This window comes from Mustelus asterias, chromosome 16 (genome assembly GCF_964213995.1).
Source record: "Mustelus asterias chromosome 16, sMusAst1.hap1.1, whole genome shotgun sequence".
Lineage (NCBI taxonomy): Eukaryota > Metazoa > Chordata > Chondrichthyes > Carcharhiniformes > Triakidae > Mustelus > Mustelus asterias.
In genome coordinates, this window is record NC_135816.1 from 103,411,814 (window position 1) to 103,427,176 (window position 15,363).

A 15,363-nucleotide genomic window follows, 5' to 3' on the forward strand; every position below is an offset into this window, starting at 1 on the left:
CACTCCCTCAGCGCTGACCCTCTGACAGTGCGGCACCCCCGCAGCACTGACCCTCTGACACTGCGGCACTCCCTCAGTACTGATCCTCTGACAGTGCGGCACTCCCTCAGCACTGACCCTCTGACAGTGCGGCACTCCCTCAGTACTGACCCTCTGACAGTGCGGCACTCCCTCAGCACTGACCCTCTGACGGTGCGGCACTCCCTCAGCACTGACCCTCTGACAGTGCGGCACTCCCTCAGTACTGATCCTCTGACAGTGCGGCACTCCCTCAGCACCGACACTGACAGTGCGGCACTCCCTCAGCGCTGACCCTCTGACAGTGCGGCACTCCCGCAGCACTGACCCTCTGACACTGCGGCACTCCCTCAGTACTGATCCTCTGACAGTGCGGCACTCCCTCAGTGGTGACCTTCCCATGAGGGGTAAACCAGAGCACCTTTTTCCTGCCCTACTGTGACAGAAGCAACGTGCTGATGTTGGGTTCAGGGATCCCAGCTCGCTCTCCTCGAGGGGCTGGCGAGGCGCTGGAGGTTTTGACTGTTCCTCAGCCAGCCTGCTCTGCTCTGTTCATTCCACAGACTGACTTGCAATTGGCTGAGTGCTCCCTTGCTGTAGGTGTGGATGATTTTCATTAGGATTCTGCTTGCGTTTTCTCTCTCTCTCTCTCTATATCATCCCCCTCCCCTCCCCTCTTCTCTCCTGCTGTCCCTCTCTCTCTCTCCCTTTCTCTCTACACTCTCTCTTTATCTCTCCCTCCTATTCAAATGGCTGCTAGCAAAACATTTGGTTTGAAACCAGTGAAATTTCAACTGGAACAGGCGAGCGAATGGTTCATGATTGGATCAGAGGTAAGGTCCGCATGAGACTGACAGAGGATTGTAGTCTAAGAGTCCAGACGGACAGACAGAGAGAGAGAGAGGGGAGGGGAGGCAGAAGGGAAGCCTCCTTATCAACAACGCCAAGTAATTCAATGGATTAACATCCAGCTTTTAAATTGAACATGACAAACGCAGGCATGAGGCTGGAGTATCTGTTTGTTCCACTGTGCCGTTTCTGCTCTGTGTGTGTTTTTAAGATGTAATTTAAAGTGTGGAATGTGGGAGCTCCAGAAATGGTGGTTGGGAGGATGTAGAGATGAGGGGGGGGGGGGGGGGGGGAGAGCTGGCTGGGGGCTGGGCTGAACGTTCTGTTTTCCAGATGTGTTGTGTAACAAAGCCAGGCCATTGTTCGTCTCTCTCTCTCTCTCCACCAGGATTAAATGTCCTCTCGAAGGTGACATGGTTCTCAGCGAGCAAGGGGAAGTTGGGTGGGGGCGAACAACAATATTCATTTGCAAATTCTTGGCATTGTCCCCACTTCTTGGCATTTGCCTGAATATTTTCCTGTCTTTCCCTCCCGCTGTGCAGTTGACAGTGTTCCATCTGCCAGCTCATTGCCTGACCTGTGTGTGAGTGCCTGTGTGTGTGTGTGTCTGTGTGCATGTGTGTGGGTGTGTGCGCGTGTGTGTGGTATGTGTGTCTGGTTCTTGTTGTCAGATTAACAAGAGGTAGGAAAAATATGCAGGAGATTTCTGTGTGTGTGTGTGAATCTGTGTGTCAGTGTGTGTGAATCTGTGTCAGTGTGTGTGAATCTGTGTCAGTGTGTGTGAATCTGTGTCAGTGTGTGTGAATCTGTGTTAGTGTGTGTGAATCTGTGTCAGTGTGTGTGAATCTGTGTCTGTGTGTGTGAATCTGTGTCTGTGTGTGGGAATCTGTGTCTGTGTGTGTGAATCTGTGTGTGTGTGTGAATCTGTGTGTGTGTGTGTGTGTGTGAATCTGTGTGTGTGTGTGAATCTGTGTGTGTGTGTGAATCTGTGTATGTGTGAATCTGTGTGTGTGTGAATCTGTGTGTGTGTGAACCTGCCTGTGTGTGTGAATCTGTGTCAGTGTGTGTGAATCTGTGTCAGTGTGTGTGAATCTGTGTGTGTGTGTGTGTGAATCTGTTCTGTGTGTGAATCTGTTCTGTGTGTGAATCTGTTCTGTGTGTGAATCTGTGGCTGTGTGTGAATCTGTGGCTGTGTGAATCTGTGGCTGTGTGTGAATCTGCGTGTGTGTGAATCTGCGTGTGTGTGAATCTGCGTGTGTGTGAATCTGCGTGTGTGTGAATCTGCGTGTGTGTGAATCTGCGTGTGCGAGAATCTGCGTGTGCGTGAATCTGCGTGTGCGTGAATCTGCGTGTGCGTGAATCTGCGTGTGCGCGCGGATCTGTGTCAGTGCGTGTGTGTGCGGATCTGTGTCAGTGTGTGTGTGCGGATCTGTGTCAGTGTGTGTGTGGATCTGTGTCAGTGTGTGTGTAGATCTGTGTCAGTGTGTGTGCGGATCTGTGTCAGTGTGTGTGCGGATCTGTGTCAGTGCGTGTGTGCGGATCTGTGTCAGTGTGTGTGTAGATCTGTGTCAGTGTGTGTGCGGATCTGTGTCAGTGTGTGTGCGTGGATCTGTGTCAGTGCGTGTGCGTGGATCTGTGTCAGTGCGTGTGCGCGCATCTGTGTCAGTGCGTGTGCGCGGATCTGTGTCAGTGCGTGTGCGCGGATCTGTGTCAGTGCGTGTGTGCGGATCTGTGTCAGTGTGTGTGTAGATCTGTGTCAGTGTGTGTGCGGATCTGTGTCAGTGTGTGTGCGTGGATCTGTGTCAGTGCGTGTGCGTGGATCTGTGTCAGTGCGTGTGCACGGATCTGTGTCAGTGCGTGTGCGCGGATCTGTGTCAGTGCGTGTGCGCGGATCTGTGTCAGTGCGTGTGCGCGGATCTGTGTCAGTGCGTGTGCGCGGATCTGTGTCAGTGCGTGTGCGTCGATCTGTGTCAGTGCGTGTGTGCGCGGATCTGTGTCAGTGCGTGTGCGCGGATCTGTGTCAGTGCGTGTGCGCGGATCTGTGTCAGTGCGTGTGCGCGGATCTGTGTCAGTGCGTGTGCGCGGATCTGTGTCAGTGCGTGTGTAGATCTGTGTCAGTGCGTGTGTGTGAATCTGCGTGCGTGTGTGAATCTGCGTGCGTGTGCGAATCTGCGTGCGTGTGCGAATCTGCGTGCGTGTGCGAATCTGTGTCAGTGCGTGTGTAGATCTGTGTCAGTGCGTGTGTGCGCGGATCTGTGTCAGTGCGTGTGTGCGCGGATCTGTGTCAGTGCGTGTGCGCGGATCTGTGTCAGTGCGTGTGCGCGGATCTGTGTCAGTGCGTGTGCGCGGATCTGTGTCAGTGCGTGTGCGCGGATCTGTGTCAGTGCGTGTGCGCGGATCTGTGTCAGTGCGTGTGCGCGGATCTGTGTCAGTGCGTGTGCGCGGATCTGTGTCAGTGCGTGTGCGCGGATCTGTGTCAGTGCGTGTGTAGATCTGTGTCAGTGCGTGGATCTGTGTCAGTGCGTGTGTAGATCTGTGTCAGTGCGTGTGTAGATCTGTGTCAGTGCGTGTGTGCGCGGATCTGTGTCAGTGCGTGTGCGCGGATCTGTGTCAGTGCGTGTGTAGATCTGTGTCAGTGCGTGTGTGCGCGGATCTGTGTCAGTGCGTGTGCGCGGATCTGTGTCAGTGCTTGTGCGCGGATCTGTGTCAGTGCGTGTGTAGATCTGTGTCAGTGCGTGTCTGCGCGGATCTGTGTCAGTGCGTGTGCGCGGATCTGTGTCAGTGCGTGTGTAGATCTGCGTCAGTGCGTGTGTGCGCGGATCTGTGTCAGTGCGTGTGCGCGGATCTGTGTCAGTGCGTGTGCGCGGATCTGTGTCAGTGCGTGTGTAGATCTGTGTCAGTGCGTGTGTGCGCGGATCTGTGTCAGTGCGTGTGCGCGGATCTGTGTCAGTGCGTGTGCGCGGATCTGTGTCAGTGCGTGTGCGCGGATCTGTGTCAGTGCGTGTGCGCGGATCTGTGTCAGTGCGTGTGCGCGGATCTGTGTCAGTGCGTGTGCGCGGATCTGTGTCAGTGCGTGTGCGTGGATCTGTGTGGACATCACTGCGGGAGTCCCTCAGGGTAGTGTCCCCGGCCCCAGGACATCACTGCGGGAGTCCCTCAGGGTTAGTGTCCCCGGCCCCAGGACATCACTGCGGGAGTCCCTCAGGGTTAGTGTCCCCGGCCCCAGGACATCACTGCGGGAGTCCCTCAGGGTTAGTGTCCCCGGCCCCAGGACATCACTGTGGGAGTTCCTCAGGGTTAGTGTCCTGAGCCCCAGGACATCACTGCGGGAGTCCCTCAGGGTTAGTGTCCCAGGCCCCAGGACATCACTGCGGGAGTCCCTCAGGGTTAGTGTCCCCGGCTCCAGGACATCACTGCGGGAGTTCCTCAGGGTTAGTGTCCTGAGCCCCAGGACATCACTGCGGGAGTCCCTCAGGGTTAGTGTCCCAGGCCCCAGGACATCACTGCGGGAGTCCCTCAGGGTTAGTGTCCCAGGCCCCAGGACATCACTGCGGGAGTCCCTCAGGGTTAGTGTCCCAGGCCCCAGGACATCACTGCGGGAGTCCCTCAGGGTTAGTGTCCTGAGCCCCAGGACATCACTGCGGGAGTCCCTCAGGGTTAGTGTCCCAGGCCCCAGGACCTCACTGCGGGAGTCCCTCAGGGTTAGTGTCCCAGGCCCCAGGACATCACTGCGGGAGTCCCTCAGGGTTAGTGTCCTCGGCCCCAGGACATCACTGCGGGAGTTCCTCAGGGTTAGTGCCCCAGGCCCCATGACATCACTGCGGGAGTCCCTCAGGGTTAGTGTCCCAGGCCCCAGGACATCACTGCGGGAGTCCCTCAGGGTTAGTGTCCCAGACCCCAGGACATCACTGCGGGAGTCCCTCAGGGTTAGTGTCCTGAGCCCCAGGACATCACTGAGGGAGTCCCTCAGGGTCAGTGTCCCCGGCTCCAGGACATCACTGCGGGAGTCCCTCAGGGTTAGTGTCCTGAGCCCCAGGACATCACTGCGGGAGTCCCTCAGGGTTAGTGTCCTGAGCCCCAGGACATCACTGCGGGAGTCCCTCAGGGTTAGTGTCCCAGGCCCCAGGACATCACTGCGGGAGTCCCTCAGGGTTAGTGTCCCAGGCCCCAGGACATCACTGCGGGAGTCCCTCAGGGTTAGTGTCCTGAGCCCCAGGACATCACTGCGGGAGTCCCTCAGGGTTAGTGTCCCAGGCCCCAGGACCTCACTGCGGGAGTCCCTCAGGGTTAGTGTCCCAGGCCCCAGGACATCACTGCGGGAGTCCCTCAGGGTTAGTGTCCTCGGCCCCAGGACATCACTGCGGGAGTTCCTCAGGGTTAGTGCCCCAGGCCCCATGACATCACTGCGGGAGTCCCTCAGGGTTAGTGTCCCAGGCCCCAGGACATCACTGCGGGAGTCCCTCAGGGTTAGTGTCCCAGACCCCAGGATATCACTGTGGGAGTCCCTCAGGGTTAGTGCCCCAGGCCCCAGGATATCACTGCGGGGGTTCCTCTGGGTTAGTGTCCCAGGCCCCAGAACATCACTGCGGGGGTTCCTCTGGGTTAGTGTCCCAGGTCCCAGGACATCACTGCGGGAGTCCCTCAGGGTTAGTGTCCTGAGCCCAGGACATCACTGCGGGAGTTCCTCAGGGTTAGTGTCCTGAGCCCCAGGACATCACTGCGGGAGTCCCTCAGGGTTAGTGTCCTGAGCCCAGGACATCACTGTGGGAGTTCCTCAGGGTTAGCGTCCAAGACCCCAGGACATCACTGCGGGGGTTCCTCAGGGTTAGTGTCCTGAGCCCCAGGACATCACTGCGGGAGTTCCTCAGGGTTAGTGTCCTGAGCCCCAGGACATCACTGCGGGAGTCCCTCAGGGTTAGTGTCCCAGGCCCCAGGACATCACTGCGGGAGTCCCTCAGGGTTAGTGTCCTGAGCCCAGGACATCACTGCGGGAGTTCCTCAGGGTTAGTGTCCTGAGCCCCAGGACATCACTGCGGGAGTCCCTCAGGGTTAGTGTCCTGAGCCCCAGGACATCACTGCGGGAGTCCCTCAGGGTTAGTGTCCCAGGCCCCAGGACCTCACTGCGGGAGTCCCTCAGGGTTAGTGTCCCAGGCCCCAGGACATCACTGCGGGAGTCCCTCAGGGTTAGTGTCCTCGGCCCCAGGACATCACTGCGGGAGTTCCTCAGGGTTAGTGCCCCAGGCCCCATGACATCACTGCGGGAGTCCCTCAGGGTTAGTGTCCCAGGCCCCAGGACATCACTGCGGGAGTCCCTCAGGGTTAGTGTCCCAGACCCCAGGACATCACTGCGGGAGTCCCTCAGGGTTAGTGTCCCCGGCCCCAGGACATCACTGCGCGAGTCCCTCAGGGTTAGTGTCCCCGGCCCCAGGACATCACTGCGGGAGTCCCTCAGGGTTAGTGTCCCCGGCTCCAGGACATCACTGCGGGAGTCCCTCAGGGTTAGTGTCCCAGGCCCCAGGACATCACTGCGGGAGTCCCTCAGGGTTAGTGTCCTGAGCCCCAGGACATCACTGCGGGAGTCCCTCAGGGTTAGTGTCCTGAGCCCCAGGACATCACTGCGGGAGTCCCTCAGGGTTAGTGTCCCAGGCCCCAGGACATCACTGCGGGAGTCCCTCAGGGTTAGTGTCCCAGGCCCCAGGACATCACTGCGGGAGTCCCTCAGGGTTAGTGTCCTGAGCCCCAGGACATCACTGCGGGAGTCCCTCAGGGTTAGTGTCCCAGGCCCCAGGACCTCACTGCGGGAGTCCCTCAGGGTTAGTGTCCCAGGCCCCAGGACATCACTGCGGGAGTCCCTCAGGGTTAGTGTCCTCGGCCCCAGGACATCACTGCGGGAGTTCCTCAGGGTTAGTGCCCCAGGCCCCATGACATCACTGCGGGAGTCCCTCAGGGTTAGTGTCCCAGGCCCCAGGACATCACTGCGGGAGTCCCTCAGGGTTAGTGTCCCAGACCCCAGGATATCACTGTGGGAGTCCCTCAGGGTTAGTGCCCCAGGCCCCAGGATATCACTGCGGGGGTTCCTCTGGGTTAGTGTCCCAGGCCCCAGAACATCACTGCGGGGGTTCCTCTGGGTTAGTGTCCCAGGTCCCAGGACATCACTGCGGGAGTCCCTCAGGGTTAGTGTCCTGAGCCCAGGACATCACTGCGGGAGTTCCTCAGGGTTAGTGTCCTGAGCCCCAGGACATCACTGCGGGAGTCCCTCAGGGTTAGTGTCCTGAGCCCAGGACATCACTGTGGGAGTTCCTCAGGGTTAGCGTCCAAGACCCCAGGACATCACTGCGGGGGTTCCTCAGGGTTAGTGTCCTGAGCCCCAGGACATCACTGCGGGAGTTCCTCAGGGTTAGTGTCCCAGGCCCCAGGACATCACTGCGGGAGTCCCTCAGGGTTAGTGTCCTGAGCCCAGGACATCACTGCGGGAGTTCCTCAGGGTTAGTGTCCCAGGCCCCAGGACATCACTGCGGGAGTCCCTCAGGGTCAGTGTCCTGAGCCCAGGATATCACTGCAGGAGTCCCTCAGGGTTAGTGTCCTGAGCCCCAGGACATCACTGCGGGAGTCCCTCAGGGTCAGTGTCCTGAGCCCAGGATATCACTGCGGGAGTCCCTCAGGGTTAGTGTCCTGAGCCCAGGACATCACTGCGGGAGTTCCTCAGGGTTAGTGTCCTGAGCCCAGGACATCACTGCGGGAGTTCCTCAGGGTTAGTGTCCTGAGCCCCAGGACATCACTGCGGGAGTCCCTCAGGGTCAGTGTCCTGAGCCCAGGATATCACTGCGGGAGTCCCTCAGGGTTAGTGTCCTGAGCCCAGGATATCACTGCGGGAGTTCCTCAGGGTTAGTGTCCCAGGCCCCAGGACATCACTGCGGGAGTCCCTCAGGGTTAGTGTCCCAGGCCCCAGGACATCACTGCGGGAGTCCCTCAGGGTCAGTGTCCCAGGCCCCAGGACATCACTGCGGTAGTTCCTCAGGGTCAGTGTCCCAGGCCCCAGGACATCACTGCGGGAGTCCCTCAGGGTTAGTGTCCTAGACCCCAGGACATCACTGCGGGTGTCCCTCAGGGTTAGTGTCCTGAGCCCCAGGACATCACTGCGGGAGTCCCTCAGGGTCAGTGTCCCAGGCCCCAGGACATCACTGCGGTAGTTCCTCAGGGTCAGTGTCCCAGGCCCCAGGACATCACTGCGGGTGTCCCTCAGGGTTAGTGCCCCAGGCCCCAGGACATCACTGCGGGAGTCCCTCAGGGTTAGTGTCCCAGGCCCCAGGACATCACTGCGGGAGTCCCTCAGGGTCAGTGTCCCAGGCCCCAGGACATCACTGCGGGAGTCCCTCAGGGTTAGTGTCCCAGGCCCCAGGACATCACTGCGGGAGTTCCTCAGGGTTAGTGTCCCAGGCCCCAGGACATCACTGCGGGAGTCCCTCAGGGTTAGTGTCCTGAGCGCCAGGACATCACTGCGGGGGTTCCTCTGGGTTAGTGTCCCAGGCCCCAGGACATCACTGCGGGAGTCCCTCAGGGTTAGTGTCCTGAGCCCCAGGACATCACTGCGGGGGTTCCTCAGGGTTAGTGTCCTGAGCCCCAGGATATCACTGCGGGAGTTCCTCAGGGTTAGTGTCCCAGGCCCCAGGACATCACTGCGGGAGTCCCTCAGGGTTAGTGTCCTAGGCCCCAGGACATCACTGCGGTAGTTCCTCAGGGTCAGTGTCCCAGGCCCCAGGACATCACTGCGGGAGTCCCTCAGGGTTAGTGCCCCAGGCCCCAGGACATCACTGCGGGAGTCCCTCAGGGTTCGTGTCCCAGGCCCCAGGACATCACTGCGGGAGTCCCTCAGGGTCAGTGTCCCAGGCCCCAGGACATCACTGCGGGAGTCCCTCAGGGTTAGTGTCCCAGGCCCCAGGACATCACTGCGGGAGTTCCTCAGGGTTAGTGTCCCAGGCCCCAGGACATCACTGCGGGAGTCCCTCAGGGTTAGTGTCCCAGGCCCCAGGACATCACTGCGGGAGTCCCTCAGGGTTAGTGTCCTGAGCGCCAGGACATCACTGCGGGAGTTCCTCTGGGTTAGTGTCCCAGGCCCCAGGACATCACTGCGGGAGTCCCTCAGGGTTAGTGTCCTGAGCCCCAGGACATCACTGCGGGGGTTCCTCAGGGTTAGTGTCCTGAGCCCCAGGATATCACTGCGGGAGTTCCTCAGGGTTAGTGTCCCAGGCCCCAGGACATCACTGCGGGAGTCCCTCAGGGTTAGTGTCCTAGGCCCCAGGACATCACTGCGGTAGTTCCTCAGGGTCAGTGTCCCAGGCCCCAGGACATCACTGCGGGAGTCCCTCAGGGTTAGTGCCCCAGGCCCCAGGACATCACTGCGGGAGTCCCTCAGGGTTAGTGTCCCAGGCCCCAGGACATCACTGCGGGAGTCCCTCAGGGTCAGTGTCCCAGGCCCCAGGACATCACTGCGGGAGTCCCTCAGGGTTAGTGTCCCAGGCCCCAGGACATCACTGCGGGAGTTCCTCAGGGTTAGTGTCCCAGGCCCCAGGACATCACTGCGGGAGTCCCTCAGGGTTAGTGTCCTGAGCGCCAGGACATCACTGCGGGAGTTCCTCTGGGTTAGTGTCCCAGGCCCCAGGACATCACAGCGGGAGTCCCTCAGGGTTAGTGTCCCAGGCCCCAGGACATCACTGCGGGAGTCCCTCAGGGTTAGTGTCCTGAGCCCCAGGACATCACTGCGGGGGTTCCTCAGGGTTAGTGTCCTGAGCCCCAGGATATCACTGCGGGAGTTCCTCAGGGTTAGTGTCCCAGGCCCCAGGACATCACTGCGGGAGTCCCTCAGGGTTAGTGTCCTAGGCCCCAGGACATCACTGCGGGGGTTCCTCTGGGTTAGTGTCCCAGGCCCCAGGACATCACTGCGGGAGTCCCTCAGGGTTAGTGTCCCAGGCCCCAGGACATCACTGCGGGAGTCCCTCAGGGTTAGTGTCCCAGGCCCCAGGACATCACTGCGGGAGTCCCTCAGGGTTAGTGCCCCAGGCCCCAGGACATCACTGCGGGAGTCCCTCAGGGTTAGTGTCCCAGGCCCCAGGACATCACTGCGGGAGTCCCTCAGGGTCAGTGTCCCAGGCCCCAGGACATCACTGCGGGAGTCCCTCAGGGTTAGTGTCCCAGGCCCCAGGACATCACTGCGGGAGTCCCTCAGGGTTAGTGTCCTGAGCGCCAGGACATCACTGCGGGAGTTCCTCTGGGTTAGTGTCCCAGGCCCCAGGACATCACAGCGGGAGTCCCTCAGGGTTAGTGTCCCAGGCCCCAGGACATCACTGCGGGAGTCCCTCAGGGTTAGTGTCCTGAGCCCCAGGATATCACTGCGGGAGTTCCTCAGGGTTAGTGTCCCAGGCCCCAGGACATCACTGCGGGAGTCCCTCAGGGTTAGTGTCCTGAGCGCCAGGACATCACTGCGGGAGTTCCTCTGGGTTAGTGTCCCAGGCCCCAGGACATCACTGCGGGAGTCCCTCAGGGTTAGTGTCCTGAGCCCCAGGACATCACTGCGGGGGTTCCTCAGGGTTAGTGTCCTGAGCCCCAGGATATCACTGCGGGAGTTCCTCAGGGTTAGTGTCCCAGGCCCCAGGACATCACTGCGGGAGTCCCTCAGGGTTAGTGTCCTAGGCCCCAGGACATCACTGCGGTAGTTCCTCAGGGTCAGTGTCCCAGGCCCCAGGACATCACTGCGGGAGTCCCTCAGGGTTAGTGCCCCAGGCCCCAGGACATCACTGCGGGAGTCCCTCAGGGTTAGTGTCCCAGGCCCCAGGACATCACTGCGGGAGTCCCTCAGGGTCAGTGTCCCAGGCCCCAGGACATCACTGCGGGAGTCCCTCAGGGTTAGTGTCCCAGGCCCCAGGACATCACTGCGGGAGTTCCTCAGGGTTAGTGTCCCAGGCCCCAGGACATCACTGCGGGAGTCCCTCAGGGTTAGTGTCCTGAGCGCCAGGACATCACTGCGGGAGTTCCTCTGGGTTAGTGTCCCAGGCCCCAGGACATCACAGCGGGAGTCCCTCAGGGTTAGTGTCCCAGGCCCCAGGACATCACTGCGGGAGTCCCTCAGGGTTAGTGTCCTGAGCCCCAGGACATCACTGCGGGGGTTCCTCAGGGTTAGTGTCCTGAGCCCCAGGATATCACTGCGGGAGTTCCTCAGGGTTAGTGTCCCAGGCCCCAGGACATCACTGCGGGAGTCCCTCAGGGTTAGTGTCCTAGGCCCCAGGACATCACTGCGGGGGTTCCTCTGGGTTAGTGTCCCAGGCCCCAGGACATCACTGCGGGAGTCCCTCAGGGTTAGTGTCCCAGGCCCCAGGACATCACTGCGGGAGTCCCTCAGGGTTAGTGTCCCAGGCCCCAGGACATCACTGCGGGAGTCCCTCAGGGTTAGTGTCCCAGGCCCCAGGACATCACTGCGGGTGTCCCTCAGGGTTAGTGTCCCAGGCCCCAGGACATCACTGCGGGAGTCCCTCAGGGTTAGTGTCCCAGGCCCCAGGACATCACTGCGGGAGTTCCTCAGGGTTAGTGTCCCAGGCCCCAGGACATCACTGCGGGAGTCCCTCAGGGTTAGTGTCCACGGCCCCAGGACATCACTGTGGGAGTTCCTCAGGGTTAGTGTCCTTGGCCCAACCATCTTTCAACATCGAGTCAAAGAGGTTTACAGCATCGAAACAGGCCCTTCGGCCCAACTTTTCCATGCCGCCCTTTTTTTTAAAACCCCTAAACTAATCCCAATTGCACGCATTTGGCCCATATCCCTCTATACCCATCGTACCCATGTAACTATCTAAATGCTTTTTAAAATATGAAATTGTACCCGCCTCTACTACTACCTCTGGCAGCTTGTTCCAGACACTCACCACCCTCTGTGTGAAAACATTGCCCCTCTGGACACTTTTGTACCTCTCCCGTCTCACCTTAAACCCTATGCCCTCAAGGGAGAATCTAACCCTCACCCCATGATATTCAATGGCATTACCATTGAATTTCCCAGAATCAACATCCTGGGGGTTGCCATTGACCAGAAGTTGAACTGGACCCAGCAGTTTGAGAGAATCTAACCATCTCCCCTTGACGTTCAATGGCATTACTATGGTTGAATCCCCTCTCCCACTATCAACATCATGGGGGTTGCCATTTACCAGAAACTGAACTGGACCCAGCCGTATAAACACAGTGGCTACAAGGGCAGGTCAGAGGCTGGGAATCCTGCGGAGAGTAACTCACCTCCTGACTCCCCGCAAAGCCTGTCCACCATCTACAAGGACACAAGTCAGGAGTGTGATGGGACACTCTCCACTCGCCTGGATGGGTGCGGCTCCCAACAACACTCGAGAAGCTCAACACCATCCAGGACAAAGCAGCCCCGCTCGATCGACACGCTAACCACAAACACTCACTCCCTCCACCCCCGACGCACAGTGGCAGCCGTGTGTACCATCTTCAAGATGCACCGCAGCGACTCACCAAGGCTCCTTCGACCGCACCTTCCAAACCCACGACCTCTTCTACAGGCTACGACGACGGGGTCAACAGACGCATTGGAACACCATCATCTTGAAGCTCCCCTCCAGCTCACACAAGATTGATTGGAACATCTCTCTCTCTCTCGCTCTTCCCCATTCTGTCTCCATTTTGGATCTGTAAACAAAATGGGGGAGGTGATGGCCTCGTGGTATTACCGCTAGACTATTAATTCAGAAACTCGGCTCATGTTCTGGGGACCCGGGTTCGAATCCCGCCACGGCAGATGGTGGAATTTGAATTCAATAAAATAAATGTGGAATTAAGAATCTACTGATGACCCATTGTCGATTGTCGGAAAAACCCATCTGGTTCACTAATGTCCTTTAGGGAAGGGAATCTGCCGTCCTTACCCAGTCTGGCCTACTTGTGACTCCAGAGCCACAGCAATGTGGTTGACTCTCAACTGCCCTCCAAGGGGCAACTAGCGATGGGCAATAAATGCTGGCCCAGCAAGCGACACCCATGTCCCACGAATGAATAAAATAAACTGAACCATATTGCCTTCAGTTTGCTTTGGAGAGAGCTGCCTTTTTACAATGTACTTTGAAGATAAAGTCCTTTATTCATGTACTGATGCTTCTAAATATTGTGTGAAAGGTTGGAAATTACCTCCGCATGTTCCGGGGCTCCCTATACAAAAAATATCCATCCTTGTGGCGGCGTTTGGCTACAGTCGAGGAGAGGAAGAAGATAGTTGCCTCATCACATGGTAAGGGTGAACCTGAAGCTGCCCCCAGCTTCCAGTCTCAGTCCCTCAGCTGTTTTTAACCCATCTCTCCTTCCCAGTAGTAACTGGGCAGTATTCTCCCAGAGCCTGGGTATTTGCATTCTCTCATGCACACACGCACACACACACGCACACACACACACACAGACGTACAGTGTGTCACAGACAGGCACACACACACTGATACTCACACAGTGTGTCAGACACACACACACTCACTGTCAGACACAGGGCAGGCATACATACTCAGTGTGTGTCAGACACAGGCACACACACGCGTACTCGCACAGTGCGTCAGACACAGGCACGCAAAGACACACACACACACTCACTCACACAGTGCGTCAGACACACACACACACACATTCACACAGCGTGTCAGACACACACACACTCTCACACTGTGTTCTGACACAGGCATACTCACACACATTCCCTCTCTACACCATCTCCCCCACACTTGCACACATTCTCTCACACACAGTCTCTGCCTCATTCAGAAATGTCACAGACACACACACAAAGACGCTCGCATGCTCACACTCTCTCATTCACACAAACACACATGCTCACACTCTCTCATTCACACAAACACACATGCTCACACTCTCATTCACACAAACACACATGCTCACACTCTCTCATTCACACAAACACACATGCTCACACTCTCTCATTCACACAAACACACATGCTCACACACACACAAATACACATGCTCACACACATGCACAAACACATGCTCACACACACACCACACTTGCTCACACAACACACATGCTCACACACAAACACACATGCTCACAGACACTCACACTCATTGACACACTCAAACACTCACACACACATGCTCACTGATGTACACATGGTCACACAAGAACAAAGATGTGCTCACATCCAGGCACACAGCCTTGTTCACACACACGCTCACCGACACACACACTCGCTCACAAACACAAAGACATGCAGACACTCACACACCCACGTTCACATGTGCAGACATTGATAAACACACAATCTCCCTCTCACATGCTGAAGCATTCAGACATACTCTCATCCACAGATAATTGGTACAGGACTGGTAATCACCAGGCCTGGATACACGAGTTCAGATCACACTCGTGGCAGCTGGATGGTGGAATTCAAATTCCATCATTAAAAAATTCAGAAATAAAAAGCGAGTCATGATGCTCAGCGAATTATCATGAAAGAAAACTCAAGGGAAGGAAATCTGCCATCCTTAGTTGATCTGACCTAAATATGTCTTTAAAACCACAGCAACAAGATTGAATCTTAACTGCCCTCTGAAATGGCCCAATGAGGCACCAAGTTCTCCCCGTGTCTGCGTGGCTTTTCTCCGGGTGCTCCGGTTTCCTCCCACAGTCTGAAAGACGTGTTGGTTCGGGTGCATTGGCCCGAACAGGCACCGGAGTGTGGCGACTGGGGGATTTTCGCAGTAACTTCATTGCAGTGTCAATGTCAGGCTGCTTGTGACAATAATAAATAAATAAACATGATGGACAGGGGGTGGATATGAGTGAACTGAGTGCAGTCAGATGGAGATAGAGAGGTGGCTAACTGCGTGCAATAAGGCAACAACACCAGACTGTACAGGAGCTGACACTGAGACACACACGGACTGTACAGGAGCTGACACTGAGACACACACGGACTGTACAGGAGCTGACACTGAGACACACACGGACTGTACAGGAGCTGACACTGAGACACACACGGACTGTACAGGAGCTGACACTGAGACACACACGGACTGTACAGGAGCTGACACTGAGACACACACACGGACCGTACAGGAGCTGACACTGAGACACACACGGACTATACAGGAGCTGACACTGAGACACACACGGACTGTACAGGAGCTGACACTGAGACACACACAGACCGTACAGGAGCTGACACTGACACACACATGGACTGTACAGGAGCTGACACTGAGACACACACGGACTGTACAGGAGCTGACACTGAGACACACACAGACCGTACAGGAGCTGACACTGAGACACACACGGACTATGCAGGAGCTGACACTGAGACACACACGGACTATACAGGAGCTGACACTGACACACACACGGACTGTACAGGAGCTGACACTGACACACACACGGACTGTACAGGAGCTGACACTGACACACACACACGGACCGACAGGAGCTGACACT

General features: G+C 57.5%; 1 protein-coding gene across 3 annotated transcripts in view; it reads left to right on the forward strand.

The window, feature by feature from the left end:
* Positions 1-15,363, forward strand: part of LOC144505329 (SWI/SNF-related matrix-associated actin-dependent regulator of chromatin subfamily B member 1-like) — a 95,555-nt gene that overhangs the window by 30,836 nt on the left and 49,356 nt on the right. The window contains exons 1-2 of one of the 3 annotated variants that reach the window (XM_078231449.1): positions 525-851; positions 13,045-13,156. In XM_078231449.1, coding sequence (XP_078087575.1) covers positions 768-851; positions 13,045-13,156 — 196 coding nt within the window. In that variant the 5' untranslated portion in view covers positions 525-767. Of the gene's footprint in view, positions 1-524; positions 852-13,044; positions 13,157-15,363 lie in introns of those variants that run through there. The other 2 variants (XM_078231448.1, XM_078231450.1) reach the window with 2 other exon arrangements.